The sequence below is a fragment of the Miscanthus floridulus genome, chromosome 5 (assembly GCF_019320115.1).
Source record: "Miscanthus floridulus cultivar M001 chromosome 5, ASM1932011v1, whole genome shotgun sequence".
Lineage (NCBI taxonomy): Eukaryota > Viridiplantae > Streptophyta > Magnoliopsida > Poales > Poaceae > Miscanthus > Miscanthus floridulus.
The window spans coordinates 50474941-50502215 of record NC_089584.1 but is presented as its reverse complement, the minus strand read 5'-3'; the positions used below and the strand labels follow the sequence as shown (position 1 = coordinate 50502215).

Here is a 27275-nt window from a genome sequence, read left to right as displayed (position 1 = left end):
TCACTTGGAGGTTCACGCGCTAATTGGCTTCACACGCCAAACCCTCAATAGGGTGCCGCACAACCAACACAAGATGAGGATCACACAAGCCACGAGCAATCCACTAGAGTACCTTTTGGCTCTCCGCCGGGGAAAGGTCAAGAACCCCTCACAATCACCACGATCGGAGCCGGAGACAATCACCAACCTCCGCTCGATGATCCTCGCTGCTCCAAGCCGTCTAGGTGGCGGCAACCACCAAGAGTAACAAGCGAAATCCGCAGCGAAACACGAACACCAAGTGCCTCTAGATGCAAACACTCAAGCAATGCACTTGGATTCTCTCTCAATCTCACAAAGATGATGAATCAATGATGGAGATGAGTGGGAGGACTTTGGCTAAGCTCACAAGGGCCTCCTGTTCGTTTTCTATGACAAGGGGAATGAGAGAGATTGAGGCTTTGTTTGGATGTAGTCGGATTCACATGAACCGCGCTAGATGTGTTTGTAACTCTTGTATGAATCAGCAGAATCACTAAGCGAGAGGTCAGGTGAGAAATATTTCGCTAAAAAGTAACTAGATTTGTTTAGAAACAACAGGTAGTGGTTTTGACATGATTTTGCTTTTCGCCCCCCCTCTATACTAGCAACCTTTTTCAATTATTTTTTAAGTGGAACAAGATTGTATTAAGTAGTTTTTCACCCAAAAAAGTTCAGATTTAAAAAAAAAATATTTATATGATTTTTAATAAAAATAATATTTTTACATCAGAATTCAGCCTATTAGCCAAATAAAATCACAAAGTGATTCTGATTTGTCATCTAAAACGGGCCGTTACTTTGGAGAATTTGGATCCAAAATGTTTCTACAAGAATTTGAATGTCTATCAAACACACTTGTCTTTTTGTGTGGACTATCAATGTCATTCCAATCTAAATGCTAAAAATACCCAAATCACCCCCGCTAGGTACAAAAACCTATCAACGTTATCCTCTACTAAGCATAAATATTGTTTTCAATATATCAAAAATACAAGGCACACACATCATGATATTTATTTTGCCATTCCATCATCTTATAATTCAATCTTTCCTATTAGTTTCTTTTGTTGGATGCTTGCATTAGCCTATCTAATTTCGAACTGACCTAAGAATAACATTCTTCGCAGAGTTCATAGTGATGTGGATATATAGGTTGTCTTGTGGTGGGTGGGTGTCTCTATGACGCTCTTTTGCTGTGCTACCCTGACACCCCAAACCATTATTCAGCATGTGCATGTAGCGATGCCACCCAACGCCCATGCGCACGTGTGGACACGTGTTTGGATCAAAGCCAACATCTTCTTCCTCCCGTTCGGATTACGAGAGGGAGGGGGTGTTAGTGGCGGCTACGATAGAGGGTTTGGTGTAGTACGACAACAACCTCGCTGATGCACCATTGGCCGCAATCGAGGCTAGCGGTGATGGGGCACTGAGTAATAGAGTTAGGGATTTGAGTTTGGGGGGCCTAGAAAGGCTGGAGAAGTGGAGATAGGAGATAAAAGTTACTAACAGTAATGTTAGATATGTACCGAATATATATGAGTATAGTTTGCTTACATTACGACTTGAATTATATTATGGGCTAGGTTAGAGTTGGAGTCAGACTCTGTATCCTAGACAACCATAAATATGAGGCGATTGGTTTGGACGGTGGCAAGGCCACATGAATGTCAGTGTAGCTGCTATTTTATAGGGAGGAGTAACTGTGGTAATGTCTCAAGGACGTAGACACATCACTGAACCTCATTAAAAAACATCTGTGTCTTTGTCATTCTCACTTGTATATTTTCTCTTATAGTGTTGTTTATATTCAATGGCGGAGCTGGGAACTTTTGGAAGCCCGGGCAAGCCTAAGCATGGCTAAATTATGCATCGAATCCTTGCACCATATACACAAAGAAAAGTTGTTTTGACCATATAGTTGAAGCCACTTCAAGGTCTGCAGGAGCTGTTATCAAAGGAAAAAAAAGTCTGCAACAGCACTGTTTGACGGCAGAGAGCCCGGGCAAGTGCCCTGGGTGCCCGGGCCTTAAATCCGCCACTGTTTATATTTTGTGTTCTTTGGTTAGTATCCATTTGGATCTTAGATTAACCATGCACTCTAACAAAGTGGTACCTGAGCTAGAGTCATAAAATTAAAGAACATTGCATGAAGGTGAGATAGATATGTCGCGCACACCGTGCAATGCACGTGTGTGTCCAGGAAAGGACATGGCACAATTGAAAGCATCTAGGCCCCTAGTTGTGTTTTGGTGATTAATAACAATACATGATTACTGTGACTAACGTGTGTTTTGCAGAGACAATTAAGTTAGGTCACGATAATGGAGATCGATTGGGCTATCATGGTGGTCATGCCCCTACGATGGAAATCGTTTTGATTTTCAAAGGATGGACGACAAGGTTAAGGATGGACTAGTTCTAAGTGTCGTTTGGTGTTAAGGAGATACTTAGAGTAGTTTAGGACTTTGTTTTTCCTTTGGCTGTACTATTAAGGGGGTATGGACGGGTAGCTTGACCTAGGTGAGTCTAGTGAGTTAGGTGTGGTGCACACTTGCTAAATCCAACACTAGGTAGCTCCTAAAAAGCCCTTAGATCCATTGGAGCAAACTTCATTCACGTATGATCGAGAGTTGGAAGTGAATGGAGGGTCAAATGCTGACCGGACGTTGGTTCCGGAGTGACCGGACGCTGGCACAGAGTCCGATCAGTTCATTTGATCAAAGTGATTTCGTCTGGTGTGACTGGACGCTGGGTCTCAGCGTCCGGTCGACTCAGTAAGGTTCTAGAGAGGGAAAATCGTGACCGGATGCGTCCGTTCAGTGCTGACCGGACGCTGTCCAGCGTCCGATCACAACTTAAACACTGGAGTTCGGGGAGAACTGACCGGAGCGTCCAGTCAACATGACCGGAGCGTCTGGTTACCCCGCAGAGGCACATAACAGTTCATTTTTCAACCAATGTTATAAATACTTCCTCTATTCGTGTGAGGGGGTACTTTTGCTCATTCCAACAGCTGAGAAACACCTTTGAGAGTGTCAAGAAGAGCAAGGTCCTAGTGAGATGATTGTGATTTGAGAATCCCAAAGAGAGCCCTCATTAGTGAAAGCAAGAGTAGCAAAGTGTGCATCCACCCTTCTCATTAGGCTTGTCGTGGTCAAGTGAGAGTTCGTGCTTATTACTCTTGGTGATCGCCATCACCTAGATGGCTTGGTGGTGATTGGGAGCTTGGTGATCATCCGGCGGAGCTTGTGGATGACCTAACTCAAGTTGTGAGCGGTTGTGGGTGATTCACCGCGACGGAGTGTCAAAGAATCAACCCGTAGAGAGCACTTGATCCTTGCGCGGATCAAGGGGGAGCTACACCCTTGCGCGGGTGCTCCAACGATGACTAGTGGGGAGTGGCGATTCTCCGATACCTCGGTAAAACATCGCCGCGTTCCTCCTTCTCTCTTTACTTTGAGCATTTACTTTGAGCAATTCAATTCTTGTTATTTACATTCATAGAATTGCCATGCTAAAGTAGGATTGGAACATAGGTTGCTAAACTTTTGTGCGGTAGATAATAGAAACACTTTCTAGGCACAAGAGGTTAATTGGGCTAACCGTATGACTTAATTATTACAAAGAAATTTAGAATTAGTCCAATTCATCCCCTTTTGGGCATCTTGATCCTTTCAATAATGTAGAGCATTGCAGCGATCGCCGACTCAATCGTTAGAGTTGAAAAATTCGAGCAGGTGGCTTGAATCTTTCAATGGGCTGCAATAGATAATGATGTGTCCAAACATGGAGATCGGGTTGACGGCGGCTGGTTGCCATGCATGACGACTAGTTTCGATAGTGTGGTTGGAGGATGTCATGGAAGAAGATGTTGGTTTTAACTCGAAAACAGACTCGTGGACAGATTAACGGGTGGTCCATTCCATGAGAATAAACCTAGTAGATAGAAAATAATGAGAAAATTAATTTACTGCAAATAGAATTTTACAAGCTAACCTTTTGATTAGTAGGATTGTAAGAACGAATAACATGTAGGCATGTAGGCAATAATGGAAAAGGACGATGCGAATTTGGCACCAATTTAATCTAGCCCTACACGGCGGCGCGATCCAAATGCAGTATATGTCTCGCGGCTACTTGCAGGTACGTGTTTAGTTCTTTCCGCGAGGAGGCATGTGTTGACTGACGTGCTCGAAGTTCAAGCTACACTACAAGTACAATAAAATATGATTGTTTGGAGGTAAGTCGCATCATGCCATACATCAAGAAGACGCACGCATTGATTGCATCGGTCGCTAGCTATCTATATAAAGGCCATCAGCATGCCATTGCACTGTCGAGGAATAACCACAGCTGACAGCATAGAAGAGCTCAGCAGCTGAAAGGGTCTGCCCATATGGCGAACTCACCAACGCCGCCTGCCATGATCCCGACGGCGGTTTTGGCTCTCGGGCTCGCATTCCTGATCTGCGCCGGCAGGCCCACGGCCGCGCAGGACTGCCGCTGCCAGCCAGGCTTTTGCTGCAGCAAGTTCGGTTACTGCGGCAAGACCTGCGACTACTGCGGCGAGGGGTGCAAGTCGGGCCCGTGCTGGGGCTCAGGAGGAGACCACGGCGCGTCTGTGGCGAGCGTCGTCACCGAGTCCTTCTTCAACGGCATCAAGTCCCATGCCGGGAGCTGGTGCGAGGGCATAGGCTTCTACACGCGAAGCGCGTTCCTCAAGGCCGTCGCCGCGTACCCAGGCTTCGCGCATGGCGGCTCGGAGGTCGAGGGCAAGCGCGAGATTGCCGCCTTCTTCGCGCATGTCACGCACGAGACCTGGCGTAAGTAGCGGATTCTTGAGGCATCTAAACCCTTGTTTGCTGGCTGCGCTCTTTTCGTATGCACCTACTGGTCTCTTGATGCATGAGAGTGTTTGTGTTTGCATGTATGTGCGTCCATGACAACAGATTTATGCTACATCAACGAGATCGACGTGGCGAAATACTGCGACTGGGAGAGTGAGAAGCAGTGGCCGTGCTACCCGATGCAGGGGTACTACGGGCGCGGCCCGCTGCAGCTGTCGTGGAACTACAATTACGGGCCAGCGGGGAGGAGCCTCGGCTTCGACGGGCTGCAGGACCCGGACAGGGTGGCCCAGGACCCCGTGTTGTCGTTCAAATCGGCGCTCTGGTACTGGATGGAAAACATGCACCAGCTCATGTCCCAGGGCTTCGGCGCCACCATCAGGGCCATCAACGGCTTCGATGAGTGCCACGGCGGGAAGAACACGGCCGAAATGAAAGACCGGGTGCGATTCTACCTGGAGTATTGCCACCACTTCGGCATTCACCCGGGGAGTGACCTCACTTGCTAGGTGCTCAGTTCATCTATCTTGTGAACCTAGGAGAACATGTTGGATTACATCCTGCATTGTTCAGCTCCTACTTTTTGGACCGTTTTATTACGTATTTAATAGAAATAAACTGGTTTTATCTCTTGTCTCCCCGAATCAGATTCGACCACTTATTATAGTATTGTGTAACCACACAAATGTCCTGCTCAAAACTCAATTCTAAGAGCAACTTCAATAGGGCCATTACTTAAGCCCTCATCCTACTTTTGAGGTCCAAGGGGCAAAAAAAAAAAAAAAACTCACTCTAACATGCCCCGTACTCCGGCCCTCAAAAGTAAGAGAGAGCCTCTACTTTTCTCTGTTTTGACACTTTTAACTCGTGCGCAAGCTTTTTCACCCACGCCTGCCCGCCCGCCCACCTCCGCACGATTCCTCTTCACCTTCGGCCACCTGTCCCCGCCCATATCCTCCTCAGTCCCTCCAGCATTTGGCCAACGCCTAGTAGCCTGCCCCTACCTGCCCGCTCATCTTCCGGCACGGCCGCACCCGGACAAGGCCGCTCTTGGCGATTTTCTCGGCCACGAGTCCACTCGGTTTTGGCTCTGGCGACCTCCCGCCCCTCCCCTTTGAGTCTACGGTGACCTCCCTCCTCTAATGCCCCTCTAAGTCTGCGACGGACCTCCCTCTCTGGCAACCTCCCTCTCCTCGTGCCCCTCCCCCGTGAGTCTGCTCGGCTTGAAGCCGGCTCCCCGACAACGATACACACGGCAAGACACGACCTCGCCGAGACGCGACCCCGACCCCTACGTGCATGGTCATGTTCATCAATGGAGAGAAGAAGATAGGAAAGAGAGACAAGTGGGTCATATATGTCATTCTTTATTAGAAATGAATTTGAGGACCCTGTTTTGAGGGCTCTTGCTATGGAGTGCAGACCAGAAGATAAGGTCCTCAAAAGTGGGGTAAGACCTTAAATGAAAAGTAGGGGGTCCTGTTTTGAAGGCTATTGTTGCAGTTGTTCTAACATTTTAAGACCATCCAAAGGACGCAAAAAAGTTCATTGCCACTGCTTATTGGCTTCACTCAACTGTAATTGCACCCATTGGTGTAGCAAGTGCGTTTCTCTGAATATAATCTGCAAAAAAATTTTGGGTCGACACTTGTTAAAAGCAACTTCATTACTTGTATGCCATATTGTCCAGCACAAGGTTGCACATCCTATTAGCAACAAAGATTTGTTTGAAACCCCCCCCCCCCTTGTTTATAGCACCTGTAAAAAAGATCATGGACATCTTTTGGGATGTCAATCTAGTACAAAGTGAACCGCTCTCCAGAGAAATTCAGCATACAAACAATCAAAGAAGAGATGTTGAATTGTTTCATTCTTGGAGCGGAAAGCACACATTTTGCTCCCGTTCGAATTCCTTCTGACTAAATTATCTTTGGTTAGAATAACACCTTTTTAGGAACCACATTTTTTTTTAAATTCTAAGTGGTATTTTTAGCCTCCTTACTTTTTGGGTAACCCTTATTCCGTTGTTGACAGATATCTATACATGGAATCTACTGTGAAGCAACCATTATTTTTAAGCAAGTAAAAAAAGGTCTCTCTCCCTACATGTAAATCAATGTTCTCAAGTCTTGCTAGTAGGTGATGCCACTCTAACAATTTATTACCTACTAAAACTCTTTTGAAGAAAACAATAAGTGGTATGGTGCCCAGAGTTGTTGCAACAAAAACTTGTTTTCACCAAACTATATTCTACAAGTTAGGATATTAGGACTTAGGAGGAACTATTCTATGCTAGGTGTCGTGGGTCCATAACCGCGACAATGATCGGGTTGTTCGACATGGGTTGATGTGTGTACCTCCGGTGGCTTAAGAACCCAAAACACAAGTGATTTTCCTAGTTCAGGCGTCTAAGCCCTACGTCCAACAGTAGTGTTCTTTATGTTAGGAATGTTCAATCGATAGTTCTTACAGTGGAGGAACAGAGAGTGAGATGTAGGGGGAAGCGCTATGCTAATCTAGGCCTCTAGGGTTTGGTCGGGCTTGGTCAATTGTCCCGAGGTTCGATACCTTCTACATGAGCCCATGCCTTCCCTTATATACCGGGGAGGTGATAGGAGTACAAATTGAATGGTTTCTCCTAGGATTTTTTACCCTAGCTATGTTGCAGTCTTCTTCCTTAGGGCGCTGCCAGTCCTCCTTTGTCTTGTAGCTGGGGGTTAACAAATTCACAACTGCCCTCTGACTCCTCTATTGTAGCCTAGCGCTGACCACCAGGTGCTATCTACTATCGCCATGCCTTCATGGGGGGGCCACTGGGTTATCCACTATTTTCTAAAGGGTGCATGCGAGCGAACCCGATGGGTGTAGGCCCCAAGCCCTACCTAATTAGAAGAATCCCTCAGTCAAGGGGGGAGGTAACCAGACTATCATGCCCTCAATCCAAGGATTTAACATGCCCATATGTTTGATTCTTGTCAGGAGCCCCCGAGCCCTTCATGGCCTCCTAGGACACATCCATGATGACAATGAGGGGCTTTTCTCGATTACAGCCAGCGGCCCGGTCGAGGACGTTGAGTCTTTTTGTCTCATGTTGCATGTCCATCTGAGGATGTGATGGACGCCTTCATGACTCTTGGTGGGGTAACGCCCTTGGTGAGCTTCAAACCGGAAAAGCCTGAGGGCCTGGCCCAAATTTCATTTTCACGGGTGCTCGCCCGTTCCGAATTGAGTGATCGATATGTCATTGTTGACACCGTTTTTTTTGCACGTATCAAAATGATCAGAGTGGGCTAATCGGCAGAGGAAAGTTACTGTGTACGCTGACAGCCGATGAAAATCAGCTTGTAAAGATGGCTGCCGATGAATGGTGGTGATCGATGGAAAGGTTGATTTAGACTCGGGCGTTGCCGATAAGGTTGGAGATGTTATTGTCGATGCCGATGAAAGAAGGCTTGAAGACTACTGCCGATGAAACAGGAAGTATGCCGATGGAAAGGAGGACGATGAGATTTCCATCGTAATTGAGGCGGATAGGGAAATAGATAGGAGTTGATTTCCTTTTCTATGTTTGTTAGAGTATGATTCATATAAGAGTCACGTGTTTCCTTAGATATGGGCTTGGTGTCCTAGTTGTGTTTGGTTATGTCTCTTTAGATCAGGGTATAAATATAGAGTGAGGGGCAATGTAATAAAGAGATATCAATCAATATCAAAACCAATTTTTACTCCTATTTGCATCTACTTACTTTTCGGCGACTTCGTCAATTTGCATATTTTCCCTTTTTACGAGTTCTCATTGATTCGGCGAGTTGCATCGCTTCAGTGCGACCTTCGACGATTCTCGAGTTCCGCGTGAGTACCTCTTGGCCGTGACTTCCGGGCGTATCGCTGTTGTCAGGACCAAAGTGCTCGTATCTTCATCCTTGTCGATTAACAGGTCAAATCGACTGGCACGCTTTGGATATCGATTCGGGTATTAGCCCTTTGTGTTTGCAGATCCACTTTTTGGATCAACACATCTTTTGGCACGCCCGGTGGGACAAATCAATCCGATCAGTATGTTTAATTCCAAGATCAATTCAGAGAACATTATCGCGGTATCAGAAGAAGATCTTAAGGAAGAGCAGAGGCAGGCTATGGAAAAGGCTGTAGAAGAATACAGGCAGCTTTGTCTGAAATCGTTTAGCCTGAACAAGAGTGGACAAGTCATCTAGAAGCAAGATTTGCCGTTGCCTCGGTAGGTTACCTTTGACTCCAATCCTGGTAAACTTCAAGAGATGGTTAATTCTGTAGTAAATCATGCTTTGATTAATCATTCCAATGTGTTGTCCAATACTGTTCATAATGCTGTGGTTCGAACTCTCAAAGAAGGACAAGCGGCACCGCATTACGTTGGGCCTGCCTATCACCAACCAGAGCTGGCATCTGTCAATACTCCATCGGCTCCCTCGACCGTTGTGGGTATAGAAGTTACTTCCCCTCCAGTATCGGTAGGCTTGCCTAATATTCAATCTACACCGATACGATCAGATCCGGTACTACCAGGAGGACGAGTTCAGCTTAATACAGATCTATCGGCATCAGCTATGTCAGGCCCTGTGTCTCAGAATAGCCAGATTCCTGCTAATTGGTGGGGATATGGTATGCCTCCGGAGTCATCTGCTTTCAATCCTGGGTTACCTCAAGTGTTTGATGCAGTAGGAAAAGCTCCTATATCATCGGCTGTTTCGCCGATGGCTCAAGTGCCTCAATATGCCACAGCAACTACTGTACAACCAACTCCAGGAGGTTTCCAGATGCCTTTGGTTCAAACACCCAATTCAAGTCCATCGGCAAGCTTACTGCCGGTGCAGCAGAAAGCCCCTGCTATGAGTCAAACTAGGGTTCAGTTTATACCTCAAGCTGGTTATAATTATCCAACAATGTCAGCAAATTACCAGTCATCGGTAAGTTTTGTACCGATGAGTTCTAATAATGGTTGGTCAGGACAGTTGCCTGTTCAACATATAGTTCAGCAAAATCAGCAGGTTGCAGGGATTCAACAAGGTCATATGCAAGCTGGTTTCCAGAATCAAGCATCGGTAGCTCAGCCGATGAATCCTTTCCAGCAAGTTAATGGACCACAAGTAACGGCAAATATGCTGATTGCTGGAGATCGTGGGCCACAAAGATATGTGGAGGGATATCAGCAGGCACCTCCTGTAGAAATTTAGCTAGTTCGTCAGCAGGAGGCTGATGCTTTTTGGGCCGATAAGATAGCAGAAATTATGAAGGATCAGTTTGGGATAAAGCCCAAGGTCAATACTTATTCTTATCGGACTCCATACCCTCCTGCATATGATTTAATTCCTCTCCCAAATCGGTACAAGGTACCAGATTTCACTAAATTCTCTAGGCAAGATGATACATCAACAATGGAACACGTCAATCGTTTCATTATTCAATGTGGAGAGGCAGCTAGCAGAGATGAATTAAGAGTTCGATTATTTTCATCATCTTTGTCTGGATCGGCATTTACATGGTTCATTTCATTACCACCAAATTCTATTATTACTTGGGTTGATCTAGAAAAACAATTTCATAAGTATTTCTTTGCTGGAATCCATGAAAAGAAGCTTACCGATTTAGTAAAATTGAGACAGCGTAATGATGAATCGGTAGAAAGCTTTGTGCAAAGGCTACGAGATGTAAAAAATAAGTGCTACAGTCTGGTGCTGGATGATCGGTAGCTTGCCGATCTGGCTTTCCAAGGATTATTGCCACATCTTAAAGACAGATATGCTTCTCAGGAGTTTGAAAGCCTCAGTCATCTTGTGCAAAGGATCTCTGATCAAGATACTAGGGTCTTTGAACCTAAAAAGAATTGGAGTAAAAAAGTATCATTTGTTGAAGAAGTAGGAGATTCTGATTCTGATGAAGAACCAGTTATCGGCTTAGCTGAGTGGGTTAAGAATAAAAGGCCAATATCTTGTCCCTTTGGTTAGAAAGAGCCAGAAAAGTTTACCTTTGATATCACCAAGGCCGACAAGATATTTGATCTTCTGCTTCAAGAGGGCCAAATTAAGCTGTTACCTAATCATGTGATCCCATCGGCAGAAGAGTTGAAGAAGATCTTGTACTGCAAATGGCACAATGCAACTTCACACAGTACAAATGAGTGCAAGGTGTTCAGGCAACAGTTACAATCGGCTATTGAATCTGGGAGAATTAAGTTTGGTACTTCCAAGACCCAGAAGCCGATGAAAATTGATCAACACCCTTTTCCAGCAAATATGTTGGAGGCCAAAGGGAAGACCAAGGTATTGACGTCAGAGGCTGCTAAGAAAAACGCATCAGTGGATCCCCAACATCAGATAACTACCGATGATGCAAAAAGTAAGGGTTTGCTGGGAGAAAGCAGTAGTTCCAAAAATCCTCCTTGACCTGGCATTGTGATTACTCATCGAAGGCAGTAGGAGAGTTGGCGTCAGCGAAATGACCGATATCAACAACAGCAAGAAGAGAGACGTCGGGAAGAATGGCATCGGCATAAAGATCATTGGAGGTGCCCATTTTTCATCCATTGCTGGGAAGAAGGTATTAAATTGCCAACTGTTGAAAATTGCCCTGAGTGCAATGGTTATTATGGGGTCAATCGGTCAGAAAGGAGGTTTCAACCTGGCAGTCAAGGTTTATTTATCAATGAGCCGATCAGAGGCAGAGCATCAGTGCATGATCGGCTGGGGGGCAGACTTAGTGTATATGAGAGGCTTGGTAAACGCGCTGGATATTTTCCAAGGAATCAAGAGGAGCTTGAGGAGATGGCAAACACAAGAGTTCCCGATGAAGAAATATTCTACAGGGACCCTAATATACGCCGTGTGGAATCAACTGAGACCCGTTATCAGCCGATGTGGAAAACCAAGTTTCCTCGATGGTGCCCGGAGGGTCTGACAAAGACACAGAAAAGGAGGATGCAACGTGAGCATCAGGAGGATTTATACCAAGAGGAAAATTCCTCCAATGAGAGATCTGGTCATCAGCAGTGGCAGGTAAAACACAAAAATAAGGGTCCATCGGCAGATGTTAATATGGTATTCATGTTGCCGATGGAATTTTTGGCACTATCTGATAATGAGGAAGAAGTTGTTCTCTCTGATCAAGTAGCTCAGTTGACACTAGATCCAATGATGGCTGTTTTTGAGAAACCTACCGATGACGAGAGACAACATCTTAAGGCTTTGTTTGTGAAAGGCAGAGTTGATGGGCAGCCTGTATCTAAGATACTTATCGATGGAGGGGCTGCGATTAATATTATGCCTTATGTGATGTATCGGAAACTTGGTAAGGGAGATCAAGACTTAACCAAAACCGATATGATGCTGAAGGATTTTGAAGGCAATGTGTCACCGGCTAAAGGGGCAGTATGCGTTGAATTGACTATCGGCAGCAAAACCTTGCCGACGACGTTCTTTGTTATTAATGGCAAGGGTGCATATAATCTGCTTCTAGGGAGGGATTGGATTCATGCTAATTGTTGTGTTCCTTCTACAATGCATCAATGCCTCGTACAGTGGATTGGGGATAAGATTGAGTTTGTCCCTGGTGATTCTTCTTATATTATCGTATCGGCAGAATCAGATACTTATGAGCGAACTAAATGCATATCAGGAGAAGTTTGGGAAAAAGAGTTCCTTAGAGTTGTTGATTATGAAATTCCACCGATCCAAGCAGTCGGTTCTGAAGAAGAGTTTTAATGGATAGGTTTGCCAATGATGGAAAGTTAGGTCAAGGGTTTACATCGGCAGATGATTTAGTAGAAGTAGATATTGGTAATGGCGATAGGCCAAGACCTACTTTTATTAGTGCTAAGTTAGATTCCAAGTGTAAGCAGCAAATAATTGATTTGTTAAAAGAGTATAAAGATTGTTTTGCTTGGGATTATACTGAGATGCCTGGATTAGACTGATCGGTAGTTGAACATCGGTTACCTATCAAATCTGGATTTCGGCCACATCAGCAGCCAGCGCGCCGATGCAACCCTAATATACTTCCCGACATTAAGGCCGAAATAACTAAATTAATTGAGGCAAAGTTTATTCGACAGTGTCGATATGCAGAGTGGATCTCTAATGTGGTTCCTGTTTATAAGAAAAATGGAAAACTTCGTGTTTGTATTGATTTCAGGAATCTTAACAAAGCCACACCGATGGATGGCTATCCAATGCCGATTGCTGATTTGTTGATTGATGCTACAGCCGGACATCAAATTATCAGCTTCATGGATGGTAATGCAGGTTACAATCAAATATTCATGGCTGAAGAAGATATTCCCAAGACTGCTTTTAGATGTCCAGGTCATGTAGGGCTGTTTGAGTGGATAGTCATGACGTTTGGTTTGAAAAATGTCGGTGCTACTTATCAAAGAGCTATGAACTTTATTTTTCATGAATACATCGGCACATTAGTGGAGATCTACATTGATGATGTAGTGATTAAGTCTAGAGATATCACAAAACATCTAGCCGATCTACAAAAGATACTGGAGTGCACAAGGAAGCATGGATTGAAGATGAATCCTAATAAATGTGCGTTTGGTGTATCGGCAGGTCAGTTCTTGGGTTTTATGGTGCATCGGCGGGGCATCGAAATCAGTAGGAAGTCTATTGATGCAATTAACAAGGTGGTTGCTCCTGCCAATAAAACTGAATTGCAATATTTGATTGGTAAGATTAATTTCATCAGAAGATTCATATCTAATCTGTCGGGTAAGATCAAGGCTTTCAGTCCATTACTTAAATTGAAAGCTGATCAGGAATTTGTATGGGGAGCTGAGCAGCAGTTAGCCCTAGATGAAATTAAGAAATATTTAACAAATCCTCTAGTGCTAGTTCCACCTCAACACGGGAAACCTTTCAGGTTGTATTTGTCAACTGATGATACTGTTATCGGTTCAGCTCTTATTCAAGAATTTGAAGGGAAAGAACGTGTTATTTATTATTTGAGCAGAAGATTAGTGGATGCTGAGACAAGGTATTCGGCCATCGAAAAATTATGTCTGTGTTTATACTTTTCTTGTGTCAAATTAAGACATTATTTGTAATCTGCCGAATGTACGGTCATATGCAAAGACGACGTAGTCAAGCATATGCTGTCGATGCCGATATTAAGTGGTAGAATCGGCAAGTGGATTTTAGCATTATCAGAATTTGAACTACGTTACGAATCAACTAAGGCAGTTAAGGGGCAAGTTATGACTGATTTTGTTACTCAACATTGTAATACAGTGGACTCTCTGGAGGTTGCTCCTTGGACACTTTTCTTCGATGGGTCCACATGTGGTGAAGGAGCAGGTATCGGCATTGTGTTGATTTCGCCTCAAGGAAGGAAGTATGAGTTTTCATTACCGATTGTTGCTACATCGACAAACAATCAGGCTGAATACCAAGTCTTGATAAAAGGGTTAGAATTGCTGAAGGAGATACGTGCCGATGCTGTTGAAATCTTTGGTGATTCTATGCTAGTTATAAATCAATTGGCTGGGATTTATGAATGCCGAAGTGAAGTTTTGATTTCGTATTATGAAAGGTGTTTGCAATTGTTGAAAGGATTTAGAGATTTTCGTCTTGAACATATTTCTTGACTGCATAATGAGGAGGCTAATCGACTAGCTCAGCATGCTTTAGGGTATCAGCCTATTCAGGAAGTGCTAACATCGGCAGTTGATACCGATGACTGGAGGAAGGAGATTGTCGATTATTTAAAGGATCCATATAAAAAGGTTGAAAGACGTATAAGGTTCTAAGCTACCAAGTATGTGCTCCTCGATGATGAATTATATTATCGAACTATAGATGGAGTTTTACTTAGATGTGTTAGCAGTGATGAATCGAAAAGCTTGATGGGTGAAATTCATGAAGGAGTGTGTGGGGCGCATCAATCGGCTTTCAAGATGAAGTGGATGATCAGAAGGAATGGATACTATTGGCCGACTATTCTTGAAGATTGTTTTAAATATTTTAAAGGATGTCAGGGGTGTCAAAAGTTTGGTAATATTCAAAGAGCGCCTGCATCGGCTATGAACCCTATAATCAAACCTTGGCCGTTCCGGGGATGGGCTATCGATCTCATTGGTTAGATTTATCCGCCATCGAGCAAAGGACATAAATTTATTCTAGTTGCTACCGATTATTTCACAAAATGGGTTGAGGCAATTCCTTTAAAAAAGGTGACATCGGCTAATATGATCGATTTTGTGAAAGAGCATATTGTTTACCGATTTGGTATTCCTCAGACTATCACTATCGATCAGGGCACTATGTTTACATCAGGGGAATTTGATGAGTTTGCTGTAGGTATGGGAATTAAAGTTTTAAATTCTTCTTCGTATTATGCTCAAGCTAGTGGTCAGGCTGAGGCTTCTAACAAAGGGATCATCAAACTCATTAAGCGTAAAATTGAAGAAAATCCTAAGAGGTGGCATACAGTATTAAATGAAGCCTTGTGGTCATATCGGATGTCATATCATGGTGCAACCAAAGTGACGCCTTATCAGTTAGTATATGGACACGACACAGTATTGCCTTGGGAAATTAAAACTAGCTCTAGGCGAATACGTTCTCAAAATCAGCTGACAGCTGATGATTATGATACTCTTATGAAGGATGAGTTGGAAGATGTGGTGGGTCATCGGTTAAGGGCTTTAGTTAGCATCGAAGAAAATAAGAAAAGAGTAGCTAGATGGTATGACAAGAAGGTGAAGATAAAGGAGTTTACCGATGGAGATCTGGTCTGGAAATTGATTTTACCGATTGAGACTAAAAGTTCAAAGTTTGGAAAGTGGTCTCCTAATTGGGAAGGTCCATATCGGATAAATCAGTCTGTTCCTGGTAATGCATATATTCTAGAAACCCTCGAAGGGGTTGTGTTTTCCAGAGCATTAAATGGAAAATATTTAAAGAAATATTACCCTAGTATCTGGATGGATGCATAAAAGTATAAGTGCCGATAACAGTCCTATCGGCTAGAATTATACAAGAATGTCAATGTCTCATAAAATGCCGATGCAATAGACAAGATTTACAAGTTTAACAGGGATTGGATAGCCAATATCGCACGCAGGCGAATCTGGTCGGCTTCCTTCATTTCTTTGATGTCTTCATCGGCAGCACCCTCCACAGGCTTGAGTTTTTTCTTCATGGCTAAGGCTTTATGAGCCTAGATGTCTCTTTCTTGCTGAAGGGCCTTGATGGCATTGGGTAGTTGGCTTTCTTCTTGTTGAGCGTGAGTTAAGGCTGCCTCGACTTCTTTCAATTCAGCCATCAGAGCCATCTTCTTTGCCGATAAATCTAAGATTTTCTGCTTGAGTTCAGCGCCCGAAGTCTGCAAGTTGCCGATGCCCTTGTGCTTCTCATCGGCAATTTGTTTCAGTTGAAGCATCTCTTCTTTGAGTTGAGCCTGAGCTGCTCTATCGGCAATGCGTTGAGCAGCCCGTTGATATTGCAGTTGGCGGCTTTCTAAATGGGCTGCTGGGAAGAGTACTTCTTCAACATCGGCAGGGACCTGGCCATGGATTGTTTTGAAAATTGCCTTTGCGGGGTCCGAATCATCTACCAGTTGGGCGGTATCCTGCTGTAACAAGTTCAGGAGAGCTTCCAACTTGGACTTAATTTCTGCCGATATTGTTCCCAGTGCAAGGGAAGAACTTGTTTCCTCTCCATCATCGTCAGAAACGTCAATGGCAAAGGAAAATAGGCTGTTTGGGGAGTCTTGTTCCTGAGGAAAAGAAAAAGAGGTTAGTTAAGGATAAGTATGAATATTATAAATCGACTAGGTCAATCGGCTTACCTGTTTCAAGGCAATTTCCTGTACTTGGCTGGAGGAAGCAGCCTGGAGTATGCCGTATGGAGGATCGGCTGAGCTTGCCAATGGGATATCCTCTGTGGCCTCATCGGTGGTTGACTCCTGGGGTATGATGACCGATGGTGTGTCCTGTACAGGAGGATTAACTGCTTGCTCAGTTGCATCGACTGATTCTGGCTGAATTGCAGACATTAGGGCAGATGTGGGGATCGGCATGGACTTCTGTCGTTTTGGCTGTGCCTCGGCATCTGTTAAGGCTTTGCGCTTTGCTTGAGCTTCAGCAACGGTTGGCTGGGGGGCATCGGCACTTGTTGGTTGTGGAGCTTGGACATCTGGTACGCTTGCCGATGTACCCATTTGTTGCTGCAAAACAAGTGTAAGGTATGATATTTAACAGATAAAATGTAAAATCAAAGGAATACCTCTGAAGGTTTGTCAGAAGTAGTGGTGCTTGATATCGGAGGGATTGCCGATGACGATCCAGCAGCGGCTCTTACACCCTGATGATTAATGTTAATACAGTTTGTGATCGGCATGAGTAGAAATAAACAGGGTTGTTACCTTGAATGCCTTGATCAGGGTTGTAGCAGCAGCCAATGGAGTGGCCCTAGCTGTAGCCAATTTGGACTTGGAGGTGATGGTCTTGGCACGGGTCTTCTGGTGAGTCAAAGTAGCTAAGGTAGGGGCGTTGTAGCCGATCGGTGATATCGGGGAAACAGGCTGAAGATCGAAGGGTTTCCCACTTTTGCTCATAGATGGTGCTGTGTTGTTAACCTATCATGAGAAAGTCAGTTACCGATATATGAAAGGAAAAAGCAGAAGGGAGTTAAAAGAAACTTACTGCGTCATCGGGGATGGCGTATTCAGGGTCGATCATGTGCCGATATGTGTGAGCAGATATTGCAAACAGTTGTTCCTTCCACTCTCGCCACCATTGCTTATATGATTCGGTGATGAAAGATACTGGCGCCCAGATGGATATATCGACATCTGTAGTATCGGCATCGGGGGAGAGTCGCACTACCTTGTTCCAATCTGTTCCGCAGGTGATTGTTTCTCTGGGTTTGATCACATCGGCAAAACAAAGTTTGATTGGCAGTTGCCCAAAAGCCAATTGACGGGATACTGCCGATGGGTTATAAAATTCATACGTGATGTTGGTGTTTTTCCCGCTACCGAATGTGTTTACTGGAATTGCCCTGGGAGTAATGATGGCCATCATGAGTTCATTATCCTGATTCAGAGTGTCATCGGCAAAGTTGAAAAGAAGGGGGAATCTGTTTTCTTCATCAATATAAGGTACCCAGGCCCTATGATCACGAGAAAGACCATTGTAGAAGCTTTGGAAGAATCTGCCGATCTGGTCTTCATTGGCCTCTGTTCCAGGAAGGACAATTATGGCTTCACCAAAATTGAGGGGTGAGCGTGTTGCCGATTCCTCGTCCCCAAGCACATGGTCTTCAGCAATTTCTCGTAGGAATTGTTGGGCAAAGAAGTCCCATTGCAAACGTTTGTGCATATGGGCATTCAGCCACATGTTGATAAACCACCACGGGCCTCCTAAGTTGCCGATGGGTTCGCCAAGCAAAAGTTTCTGAGACACTTGATGAAGAAGATGATAAGTGGAGCTCAGAAGGTATCGGCCAAGAGGGAACCTTACACCATTAGCCAAGAGTTCAGTTGTGGGGAGGAAGGCGTTGGTTGGTCCTACTGATCGACCACAGAAGATAAATTTTTCTAACCACATATTCAAGAATGTGGCATGTTCCCTCTGGTTAACTGTCCCGGTCTTCTAGCATTCTTGAATGTATCCCGTCCAACCGCCGATGTTGCGGGTATTCACCCTATATTCAGATTTTCTGCCATAGATGGAGCCTTCATCGGCAGTTGAAATATCCAAGCCAGTGAGCATGTAGACATCGGCAAGTGTGGGAGTAGCTGGGCCATGTCCAAACATAAAAGTGTTTGTTGTGTCTGACCAGAAGTAAGCAGCTGCAATCATCATTGACTCGTTCTTTTGCATATCGGCAATGGATAGCCTAATGCATTGGTCTAGCTTCCGTTCTGCCCAGTATACTTGCATCGACCTATTGACCCTTAAGTACCAATCTTTCCACCCTTTGGTGGTTTTGGGCCAAGATCGGAATGTATCTTTCTATAAATTCAGAGAGAAATTTTGGGCTCTAAAGGGGATTCTATTGACCTCTGCATTAATCAGATCAGTTGGATCTGGGTTACCCATTGGTCCTAGGCATTGGACATGTGGCTGATCGGTTGGAATAACTAATTTGTTGCGTAGTTCCTAAGTTTAGAGGATCCGAAGAACAAAAGAAAAGAAAAATTACCAACTGTATGAACTCGCAAAGACCAAAGGAATCGAGGTAAAAGGTAACGGAAGTGGAACGAACCGCAGGGACGTCGAAGTTGATTGCCATTATCTTGAGGTAGATGGGGGCACGAGCCGGAGACTCGAGGTTGACGCTGGAGAAAAGTTCTTGTTGGTTGAGGTCGCGCAGTTGTTCGTCGGAGTCGTCGCTGGAAAGAGAGAATGCCAAAGATTGGAGTCTGAGGGTAGAAGACGAGCGTTCCGGAGAAATCTATTTATAAGCCGTTTGGAGTAGGGGTATTTTGGACTTATCTCTATACCGCGCGCATGTAGGTCGAGGTGGTTCAGATGGATATGGTAACTGTTCGCACGATAATCAAGGGATTGTACAGATGATTTGATGGCAAGTAATCATGAATTGGAAGAGATATCGGTATAAGATATTTTAATTATGAAAGTGGCGGCATTATTATGTTAGGATCTTGCCGATGGATTATTGTTTCGGTATCTTAACCGTAATCAAGGCAAGAGTGGTTGGCAATTGTGCGATATTTACTGAGGTGCGTGAATCAGGATTAGATTTGATTAGATTTGATAACAGATCAAGTTTTGGCTTGAAGGATGAGTTACGGTAATTGGGCGAAGGCAAACGTTATCTGGAGTAAATTTCGGAGCATTAATGGTTTTATACTCCGAAATTGGGGGGCATGTGTTGACACCGTTTTTTTGCACGTATCAAAATGATCAGAGTGGGCTAATCGGCAGAGGAAAGTTACTGTGTATGCTGACAGCCGATGAAAATCAGCTTGTAAAGATGGCTGCCGAAGAATGGTGGTGATCGATGGAAAGGTTGATTTAGACTCGGGTGTTGCCGATAAGGTTGGAGATGTTATTGTCGATGCCGATGAAAGAAGGCTTGAAGACTACTGCCGATGAAACAGGAAGTATGCCGATGGAAAGGAGGACGATGAGATTTCCATCGTAATTGAGGCGGACAGGGAAATAGATAGGAGTTGATTTCCTTTTCTATATTTGTTAGAGTATGATTCATGTAAGAGTCACGTGTTTCCTTAGATATGGGCTTGGTGTCCTAGTTGTGTTTGGTTATGTCTCTTTAGATTAGGGTATAAATATAGAGTGAGGGGCAATGTAATAAAGAGATATCAATCAATATCAAAACCAATTTTTACTCCTATTTGCATCTACTTACTTTTCGGCGACTTCGTCAATTTGCATATTTTCCCTTTTTACGAGTTCTCATTGATTCGGCGAGTTGCATCGCTTCAGTGCAACCTTCGACGATTCTCGAGTTCCGCGTGAGTACCTCTTGGCCGTGACTTCCGGGCGTATCGCTGTTGTCAGGACCAAAGTGCTTGTATCTTCATCCTTGTCGATTAACAGGTCAAATCGACTGGCACGCTTTGGATATCGATTCGGGTATTAGCCCTTTGTGTTTGCAGATCCACTTTTTGCATCAACAGTCATCCACTCACATTATTGTGTTCTGGATCCACTTGACCAACTTTATCTCTTTATTTTTCTTTTCCCTTCCCAGTACCCATCTTTGGTGTTCCTTTTATGTATGTTGTACACTAGCACTATCATACATGAACGTTTCTTGTATTAATTAATTAATAATATATTACATTGCTGGTTTTTTATTTTTCCCTTTATTCTCTTTCTATTTTTTATAGTAGTCTATTGATTTTCCTTTTATGTATGTTACCAACATATCAACTAATATGTTATGATATTAATTTGTACTAAGTTGTTTAGAATAACTTATGTACACAAGTTGTGTAGAATAAGTTATGTATACAAGTTGTATTTGATAACTTTTTGTACATAAATTGTGTTTCATAACTTTTGTATTTTCAAGTTTTGGCAAAGAAAGTTAATTAGTTCCTTTGTGTTTAATAACTTTTATGTTTCTATGTTTTTGGCATAAGTTATAAGGTAATTCATTTCTTTGTATTTAATAACTTTTGTACATAAATTGTGTTTCATAACTTTTATGTTTCCAAGTTTTGGCATAAGTTATAAGTTATATGTTATAAGTTAGTACATATAATTTTTACTAGAATAAAATTTCTTCGAAACATATGCAAGTGGGGTCTAGTTTTGTTTGCCTCGTCATGTAGAACATACCGGTGCAGATGGAATTGAAAATGGATACATCGTTCAGAAGTTATAGCAATTTCAAATAAATGTTTCATTTTTTCTAGTCTGCACTAGCAATGACATCACAACATCCAAAAGAAAATGGTTCCGCGGTCGACACCAGCGTGTCTGCTCACAATAGAAATGGGAAAGAGGCGGGATCTATTTTTTTTCCTGAAATGGAATCGGGTGATCGTTCGTGAAATAGTGGCCTCGCGGCCTGGCCAATCCCATGGGGATCGTTGGCTCTGGGGCCTCTGTGAGGTGCCCTGCTTACCTAGCCTGCTGTGGGTCATGCGACTTGGCTCGGGGCCACTTCATCGTTCAGCGACCCACCCCTATTGACGGGTTCGAAAATAGGCTTCCAGGGCTCAAGCTAGACATTGATTTGTGAATATGAGCTACATCCAAATAACTTGGAGGGTACTTCTCTACCACTGATTCAACAAGATCCATATAATTTGTTGTGTCTGAATCTACGACCATGTCAAAGTTAAAACATTTCACATCCTGTCTAGACTTTTTATAGTTGCCCAACAATTTAATTTTTAGCACTAAACTTGTATTGATCACACGTGTTATTAAAAAAACTAGCATGTTGAGAACTTTGCAAATCTCTACCTAATGGGAATGACAAAACAAATGGTGGACTCACCCTTTGAGCCAATCATTGTCCTCGACCACTCCATGGGTAGGGTCGATGCCCTTGGATGTGCCTTGGCTTGAGGTGTCTCCTTGGGCAGCGGCAGCCCCCTTGGTCGTGCCCAAAGCCGCGCCCTAGCCAGTGGCTGCCCCTCTCGACCACCCTCGAAGCCGTGCCCTGGGGTGGTGGAGCCATCCTCGGCCATGCTTGTAGTTGCGCCCTGGGTGGTGGCAGCCCCGTTGGAGAACTCCATTCCTTGCTCGGGTTCCCTGCTCGCTCGTCCACCGATCGACTAAAACGAGTGAAGTTGCGTGCATTGGAAAGGAAGTGAAGAGGTAAGGGTATTGTCATCCTTTCGTATATCTTTGTGTGTTGATGTCCCATGTTCGTGGCTAATAGAATGGATGGAAGGGCCAGAAAAGAAACGAAGTTGTATTTCTAGCCAAATAGGCAACTTCAAAACTAAAAGAGCCAAGGAAGAAAGCATAACTTTTTAGGGCCAAAGAAATAATTTTCTCTATTGTTCTCCATCACTACTTTAGGAAGTAGAATGGTAGTTCACACTGTGACTGGTAAAGAACCTCTGTCGAAGTCATGAAATAGTGCCATTAGGTCCTCTTTTATTACATTCCAAAATACTTGATAAAATTCAGCAGGAAACCCATCTGGGCCCGAAGCTAAGTTATGGTTCATTTGGAAGATAGCATTCCTTACTTCAGTTTTACAAAAATGTCATACTAGAATTTCATTTTCTTGGATAGAGATGTGACGGATGTCCTCTCTTTGTGACTCATCCGTCGACACAAAAGATGTTTCTGGAGCTCAAAAAGATTTTTGTAATATTTGGTGATATAATTTTTTTAATTAAGCATCACCAGCAATCACACTGCGGACGGTCCGCACTGCACCAGTTTGCATGCAACAACACAGCAACGACTAATTTTGGAGGGGGGGAGCTGGGCCAGAGCCAGGAAGTTATTTTTTTTAATGTTAGAGGGGGCCAACAGTGTTAAATTTCAAAATTTATTTGAATTTTGAAAAATTCAGTGGAGATTTCACATCCATGTCTCCTCCCCTGGTGGGGAGTATATATATACTCAACCCTAGCTTGGCCGTGGGAGGGCTCTCTTGGTACTTTGAAAAGTTTCTTTAACATATACAAATCCTCTTCCATTTCTCACTCACATACTACTTGCTTAAGGATCACATCTTTGGTAAGACTGAGAGTGCTCTAGCTAGACTTCTAGTGCATTACATCATTTGAGTGCACTAGAGAGACTTCAAGCAAGCTTCATTCTCTTGTTACTCTTGGAAGTTGCCGTCTCCTAGATGGTTTGGATCGAGCTCGTGGTTCAGTAGAAGGACAATAAGAATATTGTGTTGGTGCTCTAGATTGATTATGAGGGTGTTTTAGTGCTCATCCCGCTGGAGGAGGTGAAGAGCAACTCTAGTCGCCAAGACCACAGGAAACATATTGTGTCTTCATTATGGTGATTTCTTGATCTCATGTTCAACTCAAGTTTTTATTTGTTTTGTATACATTCTTAGACTTGAATCGTTATTTGTCAGCTAGGTTGCAAACCATCGTATAATATAGCTGTGAAAGTAGTATATTATTAGAGTCTTTTGTGTTACTATTTAGTTTTGCCTAGTGCTATGAATTTTTAGTGGTCACTGCCTATTCACCCCTCTAGTCAGTTCCTTAGGTCCAACATCCCCCTCTAGTCGGTGCAACAAAGTGTGTTTTTGGCAATATTCCATGCGTGCAATGTAGTAGGATAGTGGTGGAGTGGCTCGTTAACTAAAGTGGGTACTCGGCAGCTAGCCTGATGCTGCAGGCCATGAAATGGCCATTGTTGTCTTTCCACCATATAACGAATGACTACTACTACTGCTGCTGTTTTGGGGACAAACATATTCACAAACAGAATCTGTGTCGACATCCCACGAGTTCATGTTTATCTCAAAGTTATCTTCTTTTTCTTTTTCCCGTGAGATGGGAAAGTTCGGCTCATTTCAAGAAACAAATTAAACCAACAGAGTCTGTCACACCATGAAATAAAAGATATGCTGACACTCACATCTGAGCTCAGTGATTGTTGATAGCTAGGGCAAGGACAGGAATCTGTGTCTCAAGTACTCTTGGACTGAACAACACCACCAAAGGTTCAGGCGAGCCTGTCACATTAGAAGTTGCTTCTGTCTGTGATATTTCCTTGTTGTGCTTTGAAAACCCACCTGAAATTATGAAGAGGAGTCAGATTGAACTCCTTGTTCCCATACAATGAGCTACAACATATAGTTAATAAGATGAATTCTTCTTGGACAACTACTATAATGCAGGCTTAGTAAGATATATGGCTAGTCGCCAAGATGACGAACTATGCCAACCAAAAAACAGTGATGTGGGATTATCAGATATGTATATAGTGCCCATCCTTTTAGCATTCGTACAACCAGAAAAAAAACAAGCTGTTCAAAACTAGAATCTATTATATATAAGGTTTAATAGATTATAAGAATTTAGCTAGAGAGAACCTAGCTATATGTCTGGAATTTATGCTTGGATCACGCCCGTCACAATTTTACTGTTGCCCATATACAAACTTGGTAATGATCAAGAATGCCATCAATTGTTTGTAGTGCGGGAATTAAATTACGCGCCAAAATTGAATATAAAAGGAGAGAACTGGCTGCATTCGTACATATAATGTACGTCAGTTAAGGTTTTGTTTGAATTAACTCAGTTCGCGAACTAATAGTAATAACTAAATGTGGCATATATCGAATTCTTTTAGCCACTGCTTGTGTGCAGAAGCGAAAAACATCCCAACCGCGCTAGCCCTAATATGAGTATTTGAAGTAATAAATCTTTGAAGAACATCAACGTACCTCCCTTCCAGAGATTGGGTCGAATCCAACCTAGAGCCTCGGAACCCTGCATCTTTTCCTGGACGGGCTTCACTTCGGATGCGCCGGTAGCAATATCAACAATCTCCAATCAATGGACCAAGTCGTATGGATCACCATACAATGGCTCAGACATGTAGATTTTGTTCTCCTTATACATGGATACACTTGTTCCACTTAAGCTTTCATTGAAATGTTTAGACACGAACAATGTCTGATCACCGATGTCCCTCACCCTGGACCACTCCGACGTACGGTCGTGGAGGTTGCACTTGTAGATCGCGCTGTTGTAGGTGAAGCTCTGTGTCTCGTGGAACGTGCTCACCATGGCATCCACAATGTGCAGCTCACCATTTGATTCTAGGTAGCTGCGGTGGCAGAGCCTCGCAGGTGGCGACAGCGATGGCAGCAGCGCCGCGGTTGGAGTAGCGCCGGCGGCGTTGCTGCTGCAGACCGAGATTTCTCTAGTGCAGTCGATCGCTAAGAACTTGTCTTGGCAGTGGACGATGGACCCCACGGAGAACTCTAGTTTGGTGTCGAGCAGCGTCCATGCGTTGTCGACTCCAACCCGGCGGAACACGACCTCAGTGGAGCACCTAAGCATGGCCATGGCCACGCACTCGCGGACGATGGTGTCAGGCGGCGCCGAGAGCACGATCTCACGGAAGAACACGTCCCTCTTGTCTTCTAGCTTGATGGCTCTGCTTGCGGCATCCGCGTTCCCATAGCCGTTGGTGGGATGGAGGACCCACCGGCCGTGGACCCTAGACACGTGTTCCGATGAGGCCGCCGCCGCGACGTGGTCGCCAGCTGGCGGGAGCTCAACGCGGAGGGCATGGGCATCGGCGAATGGATTCAACAGTGTCACGGACGCTGCCTCGTCCATGAGCGCCAGCCACCCACATGAGGAGCCGCATGCCACCTTGCTGCGCACGTCGGGTAGCATCTTGGACAAGACCTTCTTCTCCGAGACGCAGTAGAAGCCAACGCGGTCCGAGTCGGGGTCGAACAGGAGCAACAGGAGCAGCCCGAAGGTCGTGAACGGGATGGCGACGCGCCATGGGGAGCAAGCGGATTGGAAGGACGCCGCATCGTGGCCTGACGCGAGATGATGCCCGATAGACTCGAGGAGATCCTCTGGCAGGCCGAATCTCCAGTCAGGAAGAGGTAGGGACCTTCTCTTGAAATTAGGAGGCTGAGCCATGGAAGATAGATGACATCAACTATGGTTCACGCAAGAAATGGTGTCTAATGTCTACCGTCGCGATGGACCATGGATTGGGGAACGGGGATATGGGGAAAGGATTCAAAATGAACAGACCCAAGGACAATTTTAGCAAGAAACAGCAAGCGAGGGCGATGGAACATGTGAGCGTGAAACCAAATAAAAGGAGGAAAAAATTATCCCTTTTGCAAATACAAAGAGGGGAAGTAATTAAATATAGTGCCGTTAAGATAAGATGGAGACAGAGCAGACATATTTGGCAAGGTTCTCATAAATGCTGAAAGCCTGAAACTAATCTCTTTGCTTTTGAACTATTCGGTGTTCTTTTCTTCGGTTTCTCACACTACACTAGTATGCATCGGCTGCATGACTGCATGCACCAGGCCATCGGCCGAAGGACCAGCTGTCTAGCACAGTGCCAGAACCTGCCAGTCGTTTGGTAGTACACTACAAATTACTTGTAGGTATGCATGTTTACGCAGTGACGGTGAGACGAAAGCGCCTTTATTGCAACAGATATATGGCGACAGCCAAAAGTTGTTCATTTGTTTGTCTTTTTGTCAGCCTACATAGAGGCTAATTAATCCCTGCCCTCTCACAGATGTTTCTATTTTTTCTCGAATTCATGAGGTTTGTACCTTCACGAAAGACCTCTACATAATTTATTATTATTATACTAGCAAACGTTGTCCATACGCTGCAATAGAAATCAATATATACATCATGGAATCGGATTCCATACCATCTCATATCAGCGTAGATCATGAGTCCAAATTACATATATGACATGGAAGGCACAGAGATCATATTTTCAAAAGTAAAAAAGACCATATATTAGATATAGACGTGATATAGAATATTGAGTTCACCGTGTGTCCTTAAACTTTTCCTCACTACTCATCTAAGTTAATGAACTTTTTTTCTTGTATGGGTCCATGAACTTTATCTACGTCCTAACCGTCATTCAAAGCAAACCATATAGGACTCCGCTACCGTAGCATCTGACGTGAGAGCATATGGTCATGTGTGGCGTCACGTTGGCGTGCAATGAGCAAAGCGCAGGCGGCGGCCAAGCATTGTCGCCCTGGTCACCACCATGCACGTGACGCCACACCCGAACATTCTCCACGCACCCATGGTGCCTTGCCCGATTGCCCGTGCCCGCGCCTCCAAAGCCACGCCCCAGCCCGTCCTCTATCTTTGCGCATGGATGCCATAGCCATGGTCGTGGCCACTAGGCTCATGGCCATCGGCCATGCACTGCTGTTCCCGACCAACCCCACCGCCGTGGCCCTGGTA

General features: G+C 44.3%; 1 protein-coding gene and 1 pseudogene across 1 annotated transcript; one reads left to right on the top strand and one right to left on the bottom strand.

The window, feature by feature from the left end:
- The first annotated feature begins 4420 nt into the window (after positions 1-4420).
- Positions 4421-5380, top strand: LOC136452156 (endochitinase A-like). The gene is made up of 2 exons (XM_066452798.1): positions 4421-4847; positions 4974-5380. The coding sequence occupies exons 1-2, from the start codon at positions 4421-4423 to the stop codon at positions 5378-5380; spliced, it is 834 nt and encodes a 277-aa protein (XP_066308895.1).
- An 18550-nt stretch (positions 5381-23930) lies between these two features.
- On the bottom strand, positions 23931-25955 carry LOC136454624 (uncharacterized; annotated as a pseudogene).
- Between the last annotated feature and the right edge of the window lie 1320 nt (positions 25956-27275).